Here is a 23096-nt window from a genome sequence, read left to right on the forward strand (position 1 = left end):
TACTTAACGCTTAAAAATAGCTTAAATGTCAGAATCATAGCAATAGTTGGTAATAGTATCAATATTTAATAATAAAGTTATGCATTATTAATAATAATGCATTGCAATAGGTGAGAAAAGATTAGCTGATAGGTTGGTCAGGGTGACCTTTTGTTTCTCAAAAGGGATTTATGTAGCAGGCTTTCTTGAACCCACCAGCCCCCAAATCATGACATAGAGAGTTATTATTAATTATAAATGCTCAGCCTTAGCTTAGGCTTGTTTCTAGCTAGCTGTTTTTGTTTGTTTGTTTTGCTTTGTTTTTCCGAGACAGGGTTTCTCTGTGGTTTTGGAGCCTGTCCTGAACTAGCTCTGTAGACCAGGCTGGTCTTGAACTCACAGAGATCCGCCTGCCTCTGCCTCCCGAGTGCTGGGATTAAAGGCGTGCGCCACCATCGCCCAGCATTAGCTAGCTTTTTTTTTTAAAAAAAAAAAAAAATGTAACCCGTTTCTACTAATCTGGGTGCTGCCTTGAAGCCCATCTGCATACTGTCCACCCTGCCTTACTGCTTCCTCTGGGTTTCTGTGTGGGAGCTGGCTGGTGGTCCAAAGACAGCGCCAACTACAGATTCCCATGGAGGAACAGACAAGTAGGCTCACATCAAGGGCAGGACTACAAGAAATTTGGAAGGCCGTGTGTCTGTGTGTGCGTGTGCATGCACATGTGTGTACAATTATGTGATTTGTGCATGTGTGATTCTTGGGCTCCAACACAGGCCCCACGCTCATCAGGCAAGCTCTGCACTCACTAGCCACCTTCCAGCTGAACTCTTCTTTACATGTATTTTCTAAATGTCTAAAACAAACACATCTCATTTGAACAGGAAAAATAGGAAATCAAAGACTTGTAGTTGGGTAGTCATATTTTGTAGGAACATTTGAAGCTATGTTTTATTTCTGTGATGTTCTTAACTTGGCAGTTAAACCAAGGTTAGGCTTTTTTGATGTTTCTAAAGTTGAAAATAGCCCAGAGTCACAGAACCCAGTGACTCCCCTTCCAATAAATTTCCTAAGATTTGTCTGTCACAGAATAAACAAGACTCACGCCGCTTCCTTGAGAGGCCCTGCTAACTCTGCCTCATTTGCAAGTCTGGTCAGTGGCCAAGCTCACCTGCCAGGGGCGTGCATTCAGAACCATGGCTATTGCTGGTCACACAGTTTGCTCCTGCTGATGGATTTGAGCCTAAAGAGTATTGTTGAGTTTCCTGTCCCTCTTTGCAGTGTCTAAACTGTTTCTGCTTCTCACCGAAGAAACGGCTTGTTTGACGTTTGTGTTGTTTCCACACAGCTGATGGAAAATGTCTGGTGTCGGTTGGTTTAGACGACTTTCACAGCGTTGTGTTCTGGGACTGGAAAAAGGGAGAAAAGATAGCCACGACCAGGTAAGGATGTGCGGAGCGTTCAGGACGTCCTCCTGCTCACTCACCTCAGGGAAGCCCAACAGTGTCCACTTTTTGTTTGGTACTCATCTTCAAACTCGGATGGAATTCACATGGAAACTTAACACCTAAGTGAACACATATCCTCCCTTTCATGGTGCCAAGCCTGATGTCCAGCATTAATGTCTGCTAGGAAGTTAGAAAATTCTAGAATGCTCCCCAAAAACCTCTTCATCGCACCCCTTCTGTAATACCTCCTCCATCATTACCTCTATTAAGGCTTTTTTTTTTCCAGCCTCAGGAAAGCGCGTGCCTCCCCTCTTGTTTTTGCTATCTTAGTGGCCAGGGAGGATCTCAATGTCACTGGAGTCAGAAGCACCATTTGTCGTGAGGCTGTGGCCTGTTGGGAAGACGGCCCTAGCCAGTGCATCTGCTACTTGCTTCCAGAGCAGACAAATTGTTCCCTAATCTCCTCACCCTATAAATAGACTCTGGAGACCGACCGCTGTTTATAGCCTACCTGTCCTCCCTTACCCCAGCTTCCCTTTCTGCCTCCTCAGCACTAAACCTGAACATGTCTCCTCTCATCTAGCTCAGCCATGTGCATGGCCCGGTCAAAGGTCAAGACTTGGCAGCCACAGGCCAGGAAGGCGGCTTGTTGCCCAGGACGGTTTCATACCCTCTCCATTAGTCATGACATACGTTACCAACGCCTGTCAGTGTCACCATAGCAAAGTTGATGCCCATCAACTGTAATATTTGCTTTTGAAATTAATACTGTCTGCTCCAGTGTCACGTGGGAGCAAAAACTCTTGATAGTTGATTATAATGAGTGAAGATCTACAAATTGCTGCAGACAGAGCAGAGCTGCAGAGCTGCAGCTGGACCCTTGAGGACTGCAGCCGACCTTAGGAGAAGAGACATGGCTCCGAGACAGCATTCTTGGCAGCGGTGACATTCCTAGCTCCGCCTGCAGCCATGCTTTCTCTTCTTTCTTTCTGGGGTCCCCTGCTCTAGCTCCACTCCCCGACAGGCTCTGTTTTCCTCCCAGACTGAAAGCTGAATTTTTAGTTTAATGTTTTCCTGATAACTACTCCCTGCATTTACATTATCTGTGCCAGCATTGGAAACTCAAGGAATCCCTCTGCAGCCGCGGGTGGCTCAGCTGCCTGTTGGAGACGCTAGGAGAAACAGAAGGAGGACGGACATCTTAGTATTGAAGGGCAAATTTTTACAGGCTTGTGGATAAGATCGCTTCTATTTAATTACCACAAAACAAGCTAACGCCATCATATTAGTAACACAGTTTTTGTTCAGAATTGTTCCCAGGACTAAGTCCCATTCCGAAGGCGGGAAACCTGCAGAAAGGAGTGCCCTCTCAAAGCATCAATGTTTGTAGTTGGTGGCATTGATCAGTATTCTTTCCCAAGTGGAAGGTCGCGGATCAGTAAAACTCTGTGGAAGAATGCTTGATTTTTAAAATGCTGAATAAATATAAACATTTACATAGTGTTAATGCTAGTTGCACAAATATATAAATAACCAACTAGTTAAGTAAAAGAAAAAAAAGAATATAGTATGGCCTTGATTGAGGTGCTGTGGTAGTTAAGAATCTAAAACCAGGTGACAGAGATCATGCTGCATATGCAGTGGCTCCAGCCTGACTTAGCTTCTGAGGAATTCCCGCGGAGGGCTGCGTGCCACCCCTAACCCTGCCCTGAGGAGTCTCGGTCATTGCCAGATTTGCTTTGAGCAAAGCCTTACCACTATCCTGTTCTGGCAGCAGTTACCCTACAACAGTGTGGTTCCCCTTGGGGAAGGGGCACACAGTGGATAGCTGAGATAGCCTGTGCCCACATGTGCCATCTGCACACATCACAATCCTGAAGTCACTCTTCATTTGTGAGTCTGTTCATTATCAGCTCAGGGAAAGAGAGACATTCAGGATTATCAGATCGGGCTCTTGTAAGATCTCCACTGAGATTTGAGCCTCTCCATTTGGATGTATTTGAACCACAGGTAATTTCATGAATGATTTCTGCCATCTATTTACAAATGGAATTTTTGGGTGTATGTATATCGTCTGTCTACCTCTAGTTACAAAACTAAATTTCTTTTCATTTTTTAAAAATATTTATTTATTTATTTATTTATTTATTCTGTATACAATATTCTTTCTGCGTGTATGCCTGAAGGCCAGAAGAGGGCACCAGACCTCATTACAGATGGCTGTGAGCCACCATGTGGTTGCTGGGAATTGAACTCAGGACCTTTGGAAGAGCAGGCAATGCTCTTAACCCCTGAGCCATCTCTCCAGCCCATTTCCTTTCATTTTTAAAAGAAATTATTGGTATGCCTACTTTATTTTTAAGTTTTGTAGTAGCATATTCATTTTACCTAATAATGGATAATTATAATAATAATAATAATAATATTTTCATACCTGTAGATATGTATTTTGTTTCTATCCACTCCCCATATCCTCTCTTGTTCCTCTCCCACTTGTTCCCAACTAGTCAACTTCTCATCTCGTGTGTGTGTGCAGGCCTGTGTGTGTGTGTGTGTGTGTGTGTGTGTGTGTGTGTGTGTGTGTGTGAATTAGGGTAACTTACAGCAGCATCTGTGAGGGATTGTTTGTGGAAGCATGGGGAATTTACCAGTGACTACCCACTGAAGATGACTCTCTTTCCCCCAGAATCATTAGCTGCCTGTAAATGCACAAAGGCCCGGGCCTCTTCCCCAGGACGGACTGTTGATGGGTCCGTTCTTATGTAATCACACATGCTGAGAATTCAGGAGTGCCTGGAAGACACCGCACCCTTCCTGCAGCTCCCTCGCTGTTTCCTGCCCTCCCTTTTCAATGGTTCCTGAGCCCTGCAAGGGTGATACAGATGTTCCACTATGGCTGGGTATTCAACAGTCACGTAGTCTCTGCATTTTGACCATTTATGAATCTCTGCATTAACTTCAACCAAGCACAAGTTTCTCTGACCCAAGCTGACAGTAGCACTAAACTATAAACATAAACAAAATATTAAAAAAAATGGTTGGACAAGAAACAGCATCATGTCCATTTAGCAAAACAGCAGTGGCTTACCACCTGTTATGGCCTAGGAGCTCCCCAGCCACAGGTCTTTGACCAGGCTATAGCACAAGGCATGGAGTCGTTCTTACTACAGGAGAAAGTGGTTGGTTACCTCCGTAACACTCGTGCCACTGTTACACCAGTGAGAACATCTTGCCTGGAAAAAAGCCTAAATTTTGCATTGTTTAACATCCCAAAGTGCTCTGAATCACTAGATGATACCCTTTCTCTCTAAATGGCTGTGGGCCAGGGGCCTCAATTTATAGTGAGTATATTTCTAGCCCCAAATCATCTTAAGCCGATATCGTGTCTTCTACAGAATGTTCATTTGAAAGCTTTTCATTAATAATAACCTTCTATTTCTCCTGCCCGAGATCTCACTATCTCAGAATTATGTGAAATCCTATAGTGGTGTCATTAATTTTATCTTATGGAGACATTTGGATACGTTTAAAATTCTTTTAATTCATAACTAAATAGACAAAGGTGGGGAAGACAGCAGGCCCAAACATGTACCCCCCATGCTATTATTTTATAGTAAACTCCTGTGGGTTTTAAATATTTTTGGTTGCTTGTTTATCCTGTTAGATATGCTTAATGAAAACTAAACCAAATACATGTTTTAATATCACTCCGTCAATGCTTTCATCTACACTGGAGTTATTTCTCCCTGTTTGTCTCTTACAGAGGACATAAAGATAAAATATTTGTGGTAAAGTGTAATCCACACCATGTCGACAAGCTGGTTACAGTTGGGATTAAGCATATCAAGTTCTGGCAACAAGCAGGTACTGTTGCATTGTTATTTGGGTTTCTCATGTGTGTAGCTGAGAGCTGTCCCCTTGCCTTGGGATGAGGGGTCCTCTTGTCATTATGTGGCCAGTCTCTCTGCAAACTGAAATGAAAATTTGCTTGATAAGTACTCTCTCCCAATTCTGCACTGGACTGTTGATTGCATAAGATGCGAAGCATAGACCCCTGTATGATGTGATGCATGTTCATCAGAGTCTAGAAAATTTTGAAAATACTCTGCTATGAAAATAGTGATTTTTATATCTGAACTGAGAGCAGTAATTTCGCTGTAGTGCTGAGTAGGAAGTAATTACTTTGGTTGAGTGAATAATATTTTCAATATTTTGAGAATTCTTTTATTACTGCATCACCGAATTTAGCATATGAATTAAAGCCTGATTCTGTACCTAGAAGATGGTCAAAATAAGTCTTTGTTAGGTTATGTGTTGACAAGAGTGAGTAATAAATAAACACCAATGAACATGGGAAGCAGCCAACTTCTCACTTATAGGCATCGTTACAATTGTATCTGAATTCCTAGTCCCAAGCCCAATAGCACAGTGAGCACACGTGTGTAGCCGGCTGGTCTAACACTTTCCACTTTTAAGGGAAGGACAGTAGTAGCTGCCAGGGTATGGAAAAGCCAGCCGAGTGTAAATGTCCTGAGTGGAACTGGGTTATCAGTGATGGTCAGAGATATAGAAAATGGGAACACCTGAGGCCCATCCTGACGATTTGTTCCTGTATACAATCTCTCCTACATGATAGTTCCTTCTTATCCCAGGGTCATCATGAAAAGAACTGAGACAAGCCAGGTGGTGGTGGCACAGGCCTTTAATCCCAGCACTCGGGAGGCAGAGGCAGGCGGATCTCTGGGAGTTCGAGGCCAACCTGGTCTACAAGAGCTAATTCCAGGACAGGCTCCAAAAACTACAGAGAAACCCTGTCTCGAAAATCAAAAAAGAAAAAAAAGAAAAGAAAAAGAATTGAGACAGAACACGTATAATGTTTCCATTTTACACCTACTGTCTATTCTGGATATATGCTTTTCTTCAGTTTCTTTAAGACTTTCCTTGCCCCAAGCCACTGAGTCACTCTCCCTTCAGCAGGCACAGGACTTACACTTAGGTTATTGTGTTGAAGTAGAAGGCTTGTTAAATCCTTTTTAGATCCAGGTTCCTTGACAGGGACTCTGAGCTTGAATTACATGCTAGCATTGAGCACCATGTCAGACAGAAAATAGGAATCCCATAGATCCTGACAGAGTGGCTGAGCATCCTCATTAATACCCTTGTTTTTGTTATTTGGACACATAATGTAGACCGTTTCTTCCCGTTTCTTCTGTGTGCTCCGAGGAAGCCTCAACTTTCTAGGGTAATATATGCCCTTGTTCTGCTCCAGGTGGGGGCTTCACCTCCAAAAGGGGAATTTTTGGAAGCGCTGGAAAATTAGAAACAATGATGTGTGTTTCTTACGGGAGAGTGGAAGATCTAGTGTTCTCGGGGGCGGCCACGGGAGAGATTTTCATCTGGAAGGATGTGCTGCTGCTGAAGACAGTGAAAGCTCATGACGGGCCCGTGTTTGCCATGTATGCGCTGGACAAGGTACGCGCGTTGGTTGGGTTATTCTTCCTTATCGGCTTTAGAAGAACCACTGAGATGCCTGAACCTAAAAAGAATCCTGTCTGAATTAGGACGTGGTTGTCAGAAAGGATTAGCCAAAGGATAATAAGGAAGAGAATACACGATTTTTATAATTTCTTTTCTTAGTAGCTGCCCATGTCCTCTTTCTCCGTTTACTCCCATCGGGATCTCCTGCTTGTCACTCCTAGGAGTCCCTTAAGGAGTCTGTGTAGATATGGGCGCAGCAGCAGAAGAGACCACGGGTGTACTGCGGCGATGTCTTCCTTTGCAGAGACACATATGCAAACGCCTGAAGCGCCAGTGGTTGCTTTATTATCCCACACGTTGGCTTGCTGTGACCAAAGGTTCTGTTCATAACAGGTTTGCTCCTGGATGGACAGGCTCGGTTGCCAGGAGTGTTCAAGGATACGCACGGGCTGTACCCCACGCCAGGTCATTGTCCTACTCTGCCCCCTACCCGTCTCATGGTGTTCTCTACAAGGACAAGCGCTTCCTTTCAATAAATATACCTGAAAATGAAACCTTTTCATTCAGTTCTAATTGCTGGTGGTACCAGTTCACCTGTGTTCTCCAACCTTCAGCTTAAGTTACTCAACACATTTATATTTATAATATATATATATATATATATATATATATATATATCAAGTTTTAAAATATATCAGTAAATATGTTGAGCTCACAACAAATGTAGGTCTTTGTTAGAAGTGCGGTTGTAATGATAGTTTTTTTTGTAGTTGAGCTCTTCTTTTGCTGGCAAATTTGATTTTGGCTAAATTGTAAATGTTAGAAACAATTACAGCATAATGCAAAATCTGTGGAAGCCTAGAAGGCAGTGCAGTTTAACTTAGGGTTTAACTTAGTCAAATGCTTTTATTATTTAGGAAACGGAACTGTAAAGTCGCCATGAAAACCAAGAATAGTTCAACATAATATACTCTATTTACATTTAATTTGAGGATTGACTCTCCTTGCTACAATCCTATCCGGCTGTTCTCAGTAGCCACTGAAATTGGCTCTAGAACCCTAGGGAACTTTCAAGAGCCAAAGGTCCTCGGGTTCCTCATATATAAAAAAGGAATATTTGCCTATATCCTAGGTGCGAGTGCATGCGCACACACGCACACACCATGTACTTAGAGTTGTGCACACCCCACTGTGAACTTTAAATCCTATCCAGATCGCTTACAACAGCTAGCGCAACACAAATCTATGCAAGCCACTGGACTTCTGCACTAGGAAAATAATGACAAAAGATACCTGTGAGTGCTCAACACAGATGAAGCGTGTCGCTCCCCTCGTAGTCTCAGCCTGCGAACTCAGAATCCAAGATACGGAGAGTGACTTTAATGATAAGAAGGGTATTTACTATAATGAACTTCAAAATATGATTTCCTTGTGAACCTAGCTGAAAGGTATTGAATTAAAAATTTGGTGGGTTGGAGAATTGACTCCGTGGTTGAGAAGACCCAGGCTTGCCTCCTAGCGCTCATATGGTAGCTCACAATCATCTGTCATTTTGGTTCTTGGGGATGCAATACCCCCCTTTCTAGCCACCACAGGCACTTCATGTTCATGGTGCGCAGAAACACATGCAGGCAAAATAGTCAGACACATAAATAATGAAAACGTTTAAAATACTCTTACCACTGGATTTCTTTTTTCACTTAGAAGATAGACATGGAACTGCCTGACCTAAGGGGACTCCTGGTGGGACCAGGAGAGTGACTGGTCATTTTGATGTGTGCGTGTGATCTTTCCCCATCATAGGGCTTTGTGACAGGTGGAAAAGACGGAATCGTGGAACTCTGGGATGATATGTTTGAAAGATGCCTGAAGACCTATGCCATCAAAAGGGCTGCACTGTCAACCGGCTCCAAAGGTACCACCCTGGCTAGGCTATGGCTATCGAAAGCATTCCGTTCACAGGAATGGGGGCAGCGGTGCTAACGTCCTGCAGTGGAGCTTCTTAGCCAATCAGATTTCTTTCTTCCCGTCAGAACTCTCAGCCCTGGCAAGCATGTCCAGGGTGATTGCCTAGTACCTAGCTCTTTGGAAATAGAAGACACTGAGTTAGCCCAGCTTGGTGGTGTTTACTAAATTCAACATTTTCCCCTCTCAGGCCTGCTTTTAGAAGATAACCCTTCAATTCGTGCCATCACCCTGGGGCATGGACACATCCTTGTGGGGACAAAAAACGGAGAGATTCTAGAAATCGATAAGAGTGGCCCGATGACCCTGCTTGTTCAGGTACCTCCTTTGTACATGTCGCAAACCGTGTTCACGTCCAGACTGAGAAGGGTGTGGGGCAAAGGAGCAAAGAGTTGGTGGATTGCACAGAACACCCTGTGGTGCCCCAGCATGGTGTTCACTGGCTGTTGGCGGGCAGTGAGGAGCACACATCAGCAATGACACTCATCCTAAGCGGACCACCTCTATGGAACCGGAGTCTGAGCACAGCGGACGGAACTGGTTCCTCCACTAGTGTGCTGCTCAAGGATGGGGCTGGGCAGATGGGGGTGCTTCTCTGGGCTCTTAAGCTGTTGGCGGAATTTAGTTTCTGCAACTGTAGGCCTGGTGTTTTTTTTTCTTGCTAACTGTTGGCCAGAGGTAACTGTCAATCGGTTATATATCCACCCAGAGTTCATTGGCATACACCGGATTTCTTATACACTTACTTTGTCAGAGTAAACAAGAAAAATAAATAAAAATCGCAATTTATGCAATCACAAGTTCTCTGGAACTTTCTGTCACCTTTGCCATATTCCACTGGTTAGAATCAAGCCATGGGTCATACCACACTCAAGAGGAGATGCTTATGCCAGGCTTTGAAGAGCAGGGGGTTTTGGAGATATTGCCTCAGGAACCTGTCTGTCAGACTCCACCCCTGGCCACCAGCCACAGATAGCCCAACCACATGTGAAACCTGTTTCTATAGTCACCAAGAGCTTTATCTCTTGGGAATACATGCTCAAAGTTCAGAATCTTATCATGCAAATCAGAGCCAAGTGTGGGTGACGCACATTAGATATATCTCCTTCTGATCTGTGGGTCTATTAAACTGATGACAGTTTTGCTGTTCCCCACATATTTCTTTAGGCCTTGCTTCACACAACTCCTTCCCCTCAGGATACATACTTATACGGAGCCGGATTCGAGCAGCACAGAAATGTTAGATGGACAGGAGGTCTGGCTGGTCTGGCAGCATGCTGCCCTTGCAGGTGAAGAGGCATGGTGAGCCATGAGGGTGTGTTCAGAAGATGAAAACGGAGAAATGTGCTGTCCCATTGGGGTTTCTATTGCTGTTAATTGCAAGTTAACCATGAAGAGAGAACCTTGTCAGACAGCAAATAGGTTGATGAACAGACAGTTTTCAATAGAAGAAACACAGATAGACAATGAGTATTTTCAAAGGTGTTGAATACCCTTAGCCACCAGGGACATGAAAATTAAACAGCTTTAAGATTCCATCTCAAATGGCTACCATAAAAAAAAAAATGTTGGCTAAGATGTAATGAGTGTTTCTCTGTCCCATCAGCCAGCTACCAAACAATGACGTGGAGACTTACTATTAATTATGAATGTTCAGCCTTAGATTAGGCTTGTCCCACTAGCTCTTTTAACTTAACCTGTTTCTACTCATCTACATTTTACCTTGGAGCTTTTTACCTTTCTTTCATTCTTTCTGCCCTACTTCTCGCTTCTTCCGCGTCTGGCTGGTCCCTGACACCTCCCTGTCTTCTCCTTTTCTTTCTTCCTCTTAAATTCCTCCTCCCACTTACTCTCCCTGCCCAGGAGTCTCACCTATACCTACCTCCTCCCTTGCTTTTGGCTGGTCAGCTTTTTATTAGACCAATCAGGTGCCTTAGGCAGGCAAGGTAAAACAGCAACACATCTTTACATAATGAAACAAATATTCTACAACATAAACAAATGCAACACATCTTTGCATAGTTAAACAAATGCAACGTATCTCTGCATAGTTAAACAAATATTCTGCAACACATAGAGATGGGTTATAAAAAGGAAGCGTTATTCACTGCTGCTGGGTGTGTAAACCCCTTCAGTCATTTAGGAACGAAGTATGAAGGGCTCTCAAAAACTTAAAAGTATATAACTCAGCTATGCACCCAAGAACCGTTCCCTCTCACAGGGACTTCTGCACGTGGGTGTTTCTTGCTGCTCTTCTCCGCAATAGCAAAGAAATGGAATCTGGGGGCTGGAGAGATGGCTCAGTGGTTAAGAGCACTGTCTGTTCTTTCAGAGGTCCTGAGTTCAATTCCCAACAACCACATGGTAGCTCCAAACCATCTGTAGTGAGATCTGGTACCCTCTTCTGGCGTGTGGGTATACATGGAGGCAGAAAGTTGTATACATAATAAATAAATAAATCTTAAGAAAAAAAGAAATGGAATCTGCTTACTCATTCTTCAGTGGATGAGTGGTCAAAGAAAATGGTATTTACTCAAATACCATTGTTCGGCTGTAAAGAAAAATCTAATAGTGAAATTTACAGGAAAATGGACGAGACTGGAAAGGAGAGCGAGTGAAGTAACCTGGGCTCAGAAAAACAGAAATTGAATATTCTCTGTCACATACAGATCCCAGCGTACGTGTATGCACGTGTGTACATGGACTCTGGCCATGGGGCTGTAGCCTGTGACATATGTACAGAGATCAATAGTGGGGGGGGGTGAGGAGGGAAGGAAGTTAAATGGAAGTGAAAGTTCAAAGGAGAAAAGGGGGGGAGATGGGGGAGGAGATCAACAAAGCTTGTTTTAAAATGATATACATGTGTTAAACTAATGAGACAGATAGAGAGATGATGGACAGATGACAGACAGACAGACAGGATAAACCCTCTTTAAAATTCTAATAAAAGCAAACCCGGAACCCCTACATCTGACTGTGCACCCGCCCCTCATGGGAGCCCTTCTGGAGACAGCCCCTCCAGCTGTCTTTGTTCTTCCTGTCTTTGCTTCTCTTGGTCCCTTACGAACTAATTTTTCCCTCTTTCTGATTATAACTTAATACTATGGAAAAGCACATTTTAACCCTCAAAAGTTTAAAAATGTTGGGAAATTTTTCCCATAAATACTAGATTTCTAAGAGTTTTTGAAAATGTGATATAATTTAAACTGCAGTGTAAACTCTCCTAAGTTTATAAAATTTATATTATAGTTGAGGCAATTTTATTTAAATCTGCTATAAACATGATAATAAGGGCCTTTCACCTTTTGGGTTTTACTGTTCTGTTTTCTCCTGTCAGCTCTAATAACGAAAGAATCCCTACTGTGGCCTGCTATCTACCTACTATGTGTCAGGCAGTCCTATTGGCCACATTTATCTTCAGGACAGATTAGTTGGTAAATCTGTTTGACAGGTGAGGAATGGACGCCTACTACATTTCCCACAGCAACATGCTAAGAATCCAGAACCAAAACTCAAGCCAGCCCCCATTTCCACCCCTTTAGGCTGTTCCCCACTTGTCCTGCGGCTAAGGAAAGCAGTGCAGGAAGGTAAGGAAGGTACAGCCCCCTGAGCTGAGGGCTCCACCTGAACCCACGCTGTCAGCTTCCTCTGGACAAGTGCAGGGCCAGAGAGGCAGGAAGGAAATCTGCTTTAACACTTCGTAAGCCACGCTGGTTCACATTTCCAGAATCCAACCTGAGCGGTTCATTTCGGACATATTTAAGCAAGTATAACTTTGGAATAAAGCTTCCTTGTGACAGTTATCACACCAAAGCCTATAAAGGCATGACTACACCAAAACTCCTTTGCAAAGTACCTGTGATTTCCTCTGTAAGAATAAGTTTTAGGGAGGAAGTATTTGTAATAAGCACAATGTAAGAATGGGTTCTGGTGGCTGAGAAACAGTGCTCAGGAGTCTGGGATTCAGGTGAAGCCTGACTCTACAGAATGGCAAATGATTGCCAGGTTACTAGCCACATCTCCAGCCTTCCGGGTGGGGAACAGGTGTAAATCCCTTATGTTAACGAGGCAAGCGTGCAAGCTGAACATTCCTGCTTTCTCCGGTGCTCATCTGGAGCCCTCCGCACCTTTCCTTCTCAGCACCTCTTCTGTTCCACCCTCATCTGTCGTTCCTTTCTGCGTAAACTCAGTGTTTGTGTTCAGGTGATCCCGGAGGTTCCTGAGAAGGGAGGGCTTCCTTTTGCTTTGTGGTAGGCATGGTGGAAAAGGGAATGCAACACTGCTCTCTCAAGACCCGTGGTCATGTTTGGAAGGAAAGCAGATGCTGGGAGAATGTTCAGGAACCATAGAGGTGATGTAAAACCATCATCCTACTATGGGCAAGTTTCAGAATTCCTTTTTCAGTTCGGATGCTCTTGGAATGAAGGGTGATGTTTAAGAGAAAAGCAACTGGTTTGGGAGCTGGGGGAGCCGGCAGCATGCAGCAGGTTTTGAAAACCCCACTGTGCACACTTGGAATATACCAGCTGTCCATTACACTGCTGTGGTCAGTGATGGGTAAAGTCAGATCTTGGTTTATTTCCTGTGTCATTTAGGGTCCTTCTGGTCTGCCTCACATCCCCGCTACCATGTGGATTTTAAAGTGATCAGCTTGAGAAAAATGATCATTCTAAGATCAGATTTGAGAGAGATTTTTAAGAATTTTATTGATTTTTACTGAGCTCTACATTTTTCTCTGCTCCCCTCCTTGCCTCTTCCCTCCCCTTCAGTCCTCTCCCATGGTCCCCATGCTCTCAATTTACTCAGGAGATCTTATCTTTTTCTACTTCCCATGTAGATTAGATACATGTATGTCTCTCTTAGCATCCTCATTGTTATCTAGGTTCTCTGGGATTGTGATTTGTAGACTGATTTTCTTTGCTTTATGATTTAAAACCACCTATGAGGGGCTGGAGAGATGGCTCAGAGGTTAAGAGCACTGCCTGCTCTTCCAAAGGTCCTGAGTTCAATTCCCAGCAACCACATGGTGGCTCACAACCATCTGTAATGGGGTCTGGTGCCCTCTTCTGGCCTGCAGGCATACACACAGACAGAATATTGTATACATAATAAATAAATAAATATATTTAAAATAAATAAATAAAACCACCTATGAGTGAGTACATGTAATAATTGTCTTTCTGGGTCTGTATTACCTCACTCAAAATGGTGTTTTCTAGCTCCATCCATTTGCCTGCAAAATTCAAGATGTCATTTTTTTTTCTGCTGTGTAGTACTCCATTGTGTAAATGTACCACATTTTCCTTATCCATTCTTCGATTGAGGGGCATTTAGGTTGTTTCCAGGTTCTGGCTATGACAAACTAAGCTGCTATTAATATAGTTGAGCACATGTCCTTGTGGCACAATTGAGCATCCTTTGGATATATACCCAAAAGTGGTATTATTGGGTCTTGAGGAAGGTTGTTTCCTAATTTTCTGAGAAATTACCACACTAACATCCAAAGGGGTTGTACCAGCTTGCATTCCCACTAGCAATGCAGAAGTGTTCCCTTTTCCCTACAACCTCTCCAGCATAAGTTGTCATCAGTGTTTTTGATCTTGGCCATTCTTACAGGTGTAAGATGGAATCTCAGAGTTGTTTTGATTTGCATTTCTCTGATGACTAAGGATGTTGAACATTTCCTTAAGTGTCTTTCAGCCATTTTAGATTCCTCTGTTGAGAGTTCTGTGTCTAGGTATGTACTCCACTTTTTTTTATTGGATTATGTGATCTTTTAGTGTCCAATTTCTTGAGTTCTTTATTTATTTTGGAGATCAGACCTCTGTCTACTGTGGGGTTAGTGAAGATCTTTTCCCATTTTGTAGGCTGCTGTTTGTCTTGTTGACTGTGTCCTTTGCTTTATAGGTTTTTAGTTTCAGGAGATCACATTTATTAATTGTTTCTCTCAGTGTCTGTGCTGCAGGGGTTATGTTTAGGAAATGGTCTCCTGTGCCAATTTGTTCAAGTGTACTTCACACTTTCTCTTCTTTGAGGTTCAGTATGACTGGCTTTATGTTGAGGTCTTTGATCCATTTGGATTGAGTTTTGTGCATGGTGATAGATGGGTCTGTTTTCATTCTTCTACATGTTCATATCCAGTTATGCCAGCACCATTTGTTGAATATGCTTTCTTTTTCCATTTTGTATTTTTTGCTTCTTTGTCAAAAATCAGGTGTGTAGATTAATATCCAGGTCTTTGATTCAGTTCCATTGGTCCTCCTGTCTGTTTTTATGCCAATACCAGACTGTTTTCAGTACTGTAGCTCTGTAATCGAGTATGAAGTCAGAGATTGTGATGCCTCCAGAAGTTCCTTTATTGTACAGGGTTGTTTGGCTATCCTGGTATTTTTGCTTTTCCATATGAAGTTGAGTATTGTTCTTTCGAGGTTTGTGAAGAATTTTGCTAGGATTTTGATGGGCATTGCATTGAATCTGTAGATTGCTTTTGGTAAGACTGCCATTTTTACTATGTTAATTCTACCTACCCAAGAGAATAAAAGATACTTTCTGGTGTCTTCTTCCATTTCTTTCTTCAAAGATTTAAAGTTCTTGTCATACAGGTCTTCCACTTGTTTGGTTAGGGTTACTCCAAGATATTTTATGCTATTTATGCCTGTTGTGAAGGGTGATGTTTCTCTGATTTCCTTCTTAGCCCATTTATCATCTGTTACAGGAGGGCTACTGATTTTTTTTTTTTTTAGTTAATCTTGTATCCTGCTACATTACTGAAAGTGAAACAGATATTTCAAAGACTCATAGGGCCTGCTGTGCAAAGAGACTGTCAGATAAAGCTCTCGGCAGAGCCAGTTAGTCTAGAGAGAGTAGGGATGTCCTATCACCCATCCGGTGTGACTCTGAGGTGAGAGACTTTTAAAGAGCCCAGCACTGGGGATGCAGAGCATCATGTTCGCATGGGATGATGAGCAGAGCCTGTCTGCCCAGCCCCGCCTTTCTCCAGGTATCCGACTATCTAGGAGTGCCTCCCAAATCACTGTTTGCTCAGACAGCTTCCCAGTCAAACTGCTGTCCAGTTTCTCTTTGGAAAGCTGCCTGTTCCCAGAAACATCTCAACTGCAAGCCCCCCGGGGGCATGTGCCCTGCCTTCTTACTGCTCTAAGCCGAGCTGTAGTGAGGAGGCGAGCAGGCCTGCTTTTCGTCCCGCCTGGCTCCCGCACGGCTAGCTTTACACCCGAAATAACAGCACACAAACTGTATTCATTTAAACACTGCCTGGCCCATCAGTTATAGCCTCTTACTGGCTAATTCTCACATCTTGATTAACCCATTTCTAATAATCTGTGTAGCACCACGAGGTGGTGGCTTACCGGGAAAGATTCAGCATGTCTGACCTGGCAGCTGGCTCCATCGCCTCTCTGACCCAGAGAGGAAAGGCATGGTGATTGCCTCACTTCCCTCTTCCTTCCAGCATTCTGTTCTGTCTATTCCACCCACCTAAGGGCTGGCCTATCAAATGGCCAAGGCAGTTTCTTTATTAACCAATGAAATCAACACAAAACAGAAGTCCCTCCCACATCACCGAGCATCTGAAATCAGCTTAGTTAACAGTCTGTTTATTACTGTGTGGTACGATTCTCTTTTCTATGCTGCTTTATTGAGAGATAAACTATTTTTTCTTCATGTTAAGTGTTGATGTTTAAAATAGTGAGGTTTTGTTTTGTTTTTGTTGTTTTTATTTTGTTTTGTTTTCAGACAGGATTTGTCTGTATAGTTCCTGAAATCCACTCTGTAGACCAGGCTGACCTAGAACTCACAGAGATCCGCCTGCCTCTGCCTTCCAAGTGCTGGGATTAAAGGCGTGCACCACTGTCACCCAAGTGTTGCTATTTCAAATACTGTTTTTATCTCAGTCACTGTTTCTAAGGCAGCCAGAGTGTGTGTTTGTGATAAGACACGGGCCTCTGAAATGGCCTGTGTATGTATTACTAAGCACCTTTCATCTTGCTGGTAATTACACTTGGCACATGGGCACACTGATTTATGAACAAATGCTGAATCTGAGCTGTGCCTATGACACTCTGAGTCAAAATTGATATATCCTTCTTTTCAGCCAGAAGAAATGCATCCTGTAGCTCAGTGGTAGAATGCTTAAGTAGTATGTATGTTCAGTCCCAGTGTGGGGGCAGGAGAGAACCAAGTCCAGTGCACTCGAAGGACTAGAGTTGTAGGAACCAGAGTGTTGCTGTCTAGTTCCATGGCCAAGATGGATGGCCTCTACGCCTTAGAGTGTGGTTTCGCCAAAGGCAATAGTGGCTTCAGCACAGTGTGTTTATATTGTGTGCTTAGGATCTGGATCTGGGGAGATGCTCAGTTAAAGGGTTTGCTGTGCCAGCACGAGGCCCTGAATTGAGATCCCCAGTACCCACTTAAAAGCTGGATATGGTGGCAAGCATCTCTAACTGCAAAGCTGGGGCTGGGGCTGAGCAGAGTCAGGGGGCTCCCTGGAGCTCTGTGGTCAGCCAGCTTGGCTAAACCACTGAGAGACCCTTTTCAAATGTTAAAATGGACAGCAATGAAGAGCACACCAGGGTTGACCTCTGGGCTCACACAGAAAGCGCAGATATACTATGTAGATGATACACATATGCACATACACACAAAACAGCGGGGACGGGCTGGGAGTTTTACAGTTTACCTGGATATTTGTTGCCATATGGGAAAATGTCTTCCATGCTATAAACAAACCTATAGGCAGTGAGTCCTGTGTTTTACTTTCTGAAAGAATGGTTAGTCTCCTAAACCTCCAGCTTAAAGGCCGTACATAAGAAATGAGTTAATACAGTCATCTTGGCTCAAGGAAACTGTTTATTCATGTCTTAGCCTGTCTGAGGCACTCTCAGCCTGAACATGCAGCCCAAGCTGAAGGAAGGCTAGCCAGGAAGCACGATTCACTCTGTGCCATTTCCTCTCCCACAGGGACACATGGAAGGGGAAGTATGGGGGCTGGCAGCGCACCCTCTCCTGCCGATCTGCGCAACAGTAAGCGATGACAAGACCCTTCGGATCTGGGAATTATCCTCCCAGCACCGCATGCTGGCAGTACGGAAACTTAAAAAAGGTACACAGCATCTTACATGTAAAGGGTGTCTGCAGGCAGCAGACTCCATTGGATTCACTCATTCATCAGCTACCGTTACACGCCCCCAAAATAGCCCAAGCAAGGGAATTCAGGGGCTCACCATGCAGTTAAAACTAAGAGCACACAGAGATTTTCCAGCAGTTGGTCTCATCTCAGAGTGCCCCGGTACCATTCCACTTCGCTTGTACTGCGTACTGCGCAGGCGCTGGCCGTCAGGGGCTGTAGCCCTCCTCGTTGAGAGCTGAAGTGCTTCAGCTTATAAAATAAAACAGATGAAGGCAACCATTATTTATCCCTATGAATTTATGTTTATGGAAAATGAAAGGTTAGTTTGGTAGAAAAAAAAATGGTTGATGTCATAAATGTGTGTTGGACAATTGGCATGCAGTAGGTTCGGCAGCTGCTTCTTGAGAGGCCCCGTGTGTCAGGCGCGGGGGATCCCACAGAGACGGTGAGATCTGAAAGGAGTCCCCGCAGCAGCTGGCCTGCTTCCTTGGGTAATCAGAGAGGAGCTTAAAATAGGACTACTTATAAAGGGGCGGACAGGGATGAAATGGCCGGGAACAGTGCAGGGCTGTGCCATTAGCGACCGCAGATGCCATTGCCAGGCCTGGGTTTGAAAAGACAGAAGGACCAGGGAGTTGGTGGGATGGGGAGTGAGAGCCGGGTGAGACAGTGGCTTTGCAGGAGGGGGTTGGAGGAGCAAACACTCCGGCCTTCCAGGCCTTCACCTTCGGGTCTTACCATGCTTCATCTTGGCCAAACCTACCCAGACACCAAGAGGCCGGGGCGCTCCTGACACTCTGCACTCAGGACAGCTTCAGGTAGACAAATAGAGATGGGTGGAGGGTAGAATAGCTATCCCGTGAGCGCAAGGGGCCGTGGAAGCTCAGCTCAGACCCTTCACCTGGACTGCTTTCTTAGGAAGAGATGAGGGAGTCGAGCCCCGTGGTCACAAAAATTCTTAAGGCAGGAAAGACTGAGCTTGGGCCCTGCCCCCCCCCCTTTTTGTGCTGAGTCATTCTGCAGACAGGGGAGCATCTAAAGCAAGCATGCAAAATGAAAGCCTAGTGGCAGCTGGGAGCCAGAACCACTCTAGCAGATCACTTTTACACGGCAGGTGTAGGGGTTCTCACTCCCTCTCAGCCTCTGGGCCACCAGGTAGAGAGGGGAAGGAGGCAGAAGGGGCAACAGAAAGCTTTGTACGTGACCCATGAGCTCGAAATGGAGACAGATTTTGGTGAATCAGCTCGATTTTATTCCAGAGCATAAGGAATATATAGGATTGGGGAGCCTGGGGACAAACCCTAATTTGCGCTAAGTGTCACACTCCTATCACAAGACTTTGTGCGTGGCGGTAGAGTCCTGCAGCAGAACTCTTAGAGCAAGTCTGCCTAGGAGAGTCTGGGCCAAGGTTTAAGTTAAAGAGGACAGCTTTAGATAAGGCCAGTCCTCTAGGCCCGGGGACACCCTCCAGATAAGGGTGGTAGAGCAGGAGGCGTTACTGAAGGGAGGGAGCCGTGGGGCCCACCCGGCAGACTGCGAGCTCTAAGCAGCCAGCAGAGACCCAGTGAGGGAGGCTGTCATTCTCCTGGTTTGGAGACAGGTTACTAGAGTAGCTTGGTCCAGGTCCCCTGAGTACTAAGTAGCGAAACTGAGTGCACACTGCAGCATGGTGGCCTCACAGAGCAACCTGTGCCCTGCTTGTCACACGTTGCCTCACCTTCCCCTGGACACCTACAACCCCGCAGATGGTGGAGCAAGGATTTTGAGCAAGTCCAAAGCCATGCTCTGAACGATTGAATCGTCTCGTCCACTAGGGCCTTCCGTGGAAGCTAGCTAATGGACTTCAATCCCTGGATTAAAAATTAGTTAAGAAGAGAAACTACTGCTCCTAGATGACAGTTCCACCTCGTTTCCCCTGCTCGCCTGGTGTAATTATTACCGTCTCTCCTTTCACCCTAAGACACAGCCCAGTTTGTATGGTAATCAGGCTCACCGCACCCTGCTGGTGCTGCCTAGGCTAGCCAGTCCTTGTATCATCTCTCCACTAGCAGCAGGGCTGACTCACACTGTGGGAATAGCACTAAGTGGGCAAGGGAATGGAGATGTTGTCTACATAAACCAATTCGAAGTTACTAGAACGAACACCGCTTTTGACATCTGTCAGCAGAGCCGTAGGTCCCTACGGAAGCCAGATGGGGCTGCTGGAGCTGCATCCGCATACAGCAGCACAGCTAGGGTTGTGACAACCAGAATTTTCCGGCTTCTACATTGTGCATTATGATCCGTGAGGCAGAGAAATTAAAACTATGAGGGGTTTTTCTAAATAAACAAATGTGTATGCCAGTCGAGATATCCTAAAAAGCAGCTTCTAGAAATTTTGCTGGAGAATTCACGCTCTTGAATGTTTCCACTCTTCTCAGAGGATATGTTATCCACTAGCCTCTTGCACCCACTCGCCCTACCTACCTTAAAGGCCAGATACTCCAAGATAAACAAATGAATGAATAAACCTTGTGGGTATTAAGATTTTATTTTTAAGATTGATTTTTTTTTTTTAATGATGTGTGTCTGTGTGCCTGTGTGGAGGTGTGAGCATATGCATGCAGGTGTCTGATTTCCTGAAGCCAACTGATGTGGGCATCGGGAACCAAGCCAAGGTCCTCTGCAAGAGCAGTGCATGCACTTGACCTATGAGCCATTTCTCCAGCTCTAAACATGTGATTTTGGTAGTATGTGAGAGGAAGACATAGTTAAATTATGATAATTTTCACAGATTTAAAAATATTTGTTTTATGAACACACGTCATATGTACATACATGAAGACGAGAGACAACTCTTGGGAGTTCGTCCTCTCCTTCCACCGTGGGCTCTCAGGTTCAAACTCAGGTTGTCAGGCTTCTATAAGAAGTGCTTTTGCCCACAGAACTGTCCCACCAGTTCCCAATGATGAAATCTGAATCCCCACCTGGGTAGCGCTAAAGGCCCAGCAGCACATAAACATGATACACGCGCCCACATTTCTCCCGTCTCCGCCTGCTCTGCTCAATGGCAGAACACTCAACTATGATTTCCTCGGACCCCTTTATAGGAGGAAGATGCTGTGCCTTCTCCCCTGATGGGAAAGCCTTGGCAGTTGGCTTGAACGATGGGAGTTTCTTGGTGGTAAATGCTGACACTGTGGAAGACATGGTCTCCTTCCATCACAGAAAAGAAATGATCTCCGACATTAAATTCTCAAAAGGTGAGCCGGGTGGTGGTGGCGCACACGCCTTTAATTCCAGCACTCTGGAGGCAGAGGCAGGCGGGTCTCTGTGAGTTCAAGACAAGTCTGGTCTACAGAATGAGTTCCAGGACAGCCAGAGGTGTCACACAGAGAAACCCTGTCTTAAAAAAGAAAAATTCAAAAGGTGAATATGGTAATAGATACTTGAAAAAAATTGCACTCTTGAGACAAAAAAAAAATTTAAGAATGGACTGTCCTAAAAGTTTCTTTGACTTTTCTCCCACTTCAAAATCTTAAGTTCCTGGAGATGAATCCCTACAACAAATGTGTTGCTGTTTACTGTATACTTTTCTCTACAGATACAGGAAAATACCTTGCGGTGGCATCCCACGATAACTTCGTGGATATTTACAATGTACTTACAAGCAAGAGGGTCGGCATCTGTAAAGGGGCGACGAGCTACATCACACACATCGACTGGGATTCCAGAGGTAAAGCGGGATGTGGCTTTAAGATAAAACTTAAACTCGTTGTCTGTTTGAGCATCATCTCCAGAGAGAATGGTGGTTGAGCTTTAGGGGGAAACAGGAAGAGGCAGGCCCACGGCAGCATATGAGGCTCTCCTGAGAGCCCAGGAGAGGCTGCTGTAACCATTCGGAGTATTTTTCTATTCTGTGAAGATCTTAACTGAAGCCATCATGAAAACATGTGCTGCCCTGAGTTACCATTCGTGCCTTGGGTTACATATGATCAGTCCTTGCCTTTCTACTCAGTCTTCCTGATCAAGACTGTCTCTGGGAGATCGGTCCCGAAGTCTCAAGCAATTTCCATCTGTCAGTGAAGCTAGAAAGCTATGCTCGGCTCCCCTGAATTTATCTATGCTCCCCAAAGCTCCTAACTTCCTTCTTTGTCTCCTCCAAGTTACTTCCGCAAGCCATGAAGCCTTGTCTGTTTAATACAGCTTGCATCTGCAAAATTTTAAGACAGAAAATGTGGATCTAGAAGTGAGGCATGGCTCGTATTTTCTGCAAAAGTTATAGTTTCCGGAGGGAGGTGGGATCATTCTGAAGGAAACTGGACTGTGATGATGTAGAAGAGGAGGAAGGAGTGAGGGGGCTCAGGATGGGCCGTGTCAGTGGGGTGGACCGTAAGCGCTCGGGATGGGCCGTGTCAGTGGGGTGGACCGTAAGCGCTCGGGATGGGCCGTGTCAGTGGGGTGGACCGTAAGCGCTCGGGATGGGCCGTGTCAGTGGGGTGGACCGTAAGTGCTCGGGATGGGCCGTGTCAGTGGGGTGGACCGTAAGCGCTGCAGAGGGGCTCGCCATTGGATCTTGGAGACTCAAGCATTTAGGAGTGGGCAGGATCCTCATTTACAAAGAAGTCCTAGTCTGTTGTGGGGGAAGAGTACAGTGCGTGTTCTGAGGAGAGAGCTCCGAGGGAAATCCTAGGCATGGATCACCAGACAGCCACGGAGGGTGTCCCAGGCCACAGGAACGTGGTGTGCAGAGCCGAGAAGGTGGGAGGGTCAGGGGTGCTTGACTGAGCAGTGGAGGAAAGGAATCTGGAGAGTCCTACCGAGGCGGAGCCCTTCTGTCGAGCTCGCTCAGCAGAATTTGGTTCTGGGGGCATTGAAGAGCTCCAGGTTATTTTGAGTGGGGCATCCCCAAAAGCAACTAATAAAAGTCAGAGGAAGCTGGCAAAGGTCTGAGCCAGGAAGAGGTTCCTGCAGGGACTCTGGGATACTGTATTTCAAGGTTTTTTTGTTTTTGTTTTGTTTTGTTTTTTTGAGGTAGTCGTTGTCCAGGCCGGGCAGCTGTTTAGCTGTGTCTGGATTTGCTCTGGCATTTGAACTTTATT

At 44.9% G+C, this 23096-nt stretch overlaps 1 protein-coding gene across 2 annotated transcripts in view; it reads left to right on the forward strand.

The window, feature by feature from the left end:
* Window positions 1–23096, forward strand: part of Eml6 (EMAP like 6) — a 272287-nt gene that overhangs the window by 198166 nt on the left and 51025 nt on the right. For both annotated transcript variants that reach the window (XM_057771307.1, XM_057771309.1), the window contains exons 17-24: window positions 1328–1421; window positions 5191–5291; window positions 6697–6899; window positions 8709–8820; window positions 9061–9188; window positions 17847–17988; window positions 21105–21257; window positions 21599–21730. In XM_057771307.1, coding sequence (XP_057627290.1) covers window positions 1328–1421; window positions 5191–5291; window positions 6697–6899; window positions 8709–8820; window positions 9061–9188; window positions 17847–17988; window positions 21105–21257; window positions 21599–21730 — 1065 coding nt within the window. The remainder of the gene's footprint in view (window positions 1–1327; window positions 1422–5190; window positions 5292–6696; window positions 6900–8708; window positions 8821–9060; window positions 9189–17846; window positions 17989–21104; window positions 21258–21598; window positions 21731–23096) is intronic.

The sequence above is a fragment of the Chionomys nivalis genome, chromosome 6 (genome assembly GCF_950005125.1).
Source record: "Chionomys nivalis chromosome 6, mChiNiv1.1, whole genome shotgun sequence".
Lineage (NCBI taxonomy): Eukaryota > Metazoa > Chordata > Mammalia > Rodentia > Cricetidae > Chionomys > Chionomys nivalis.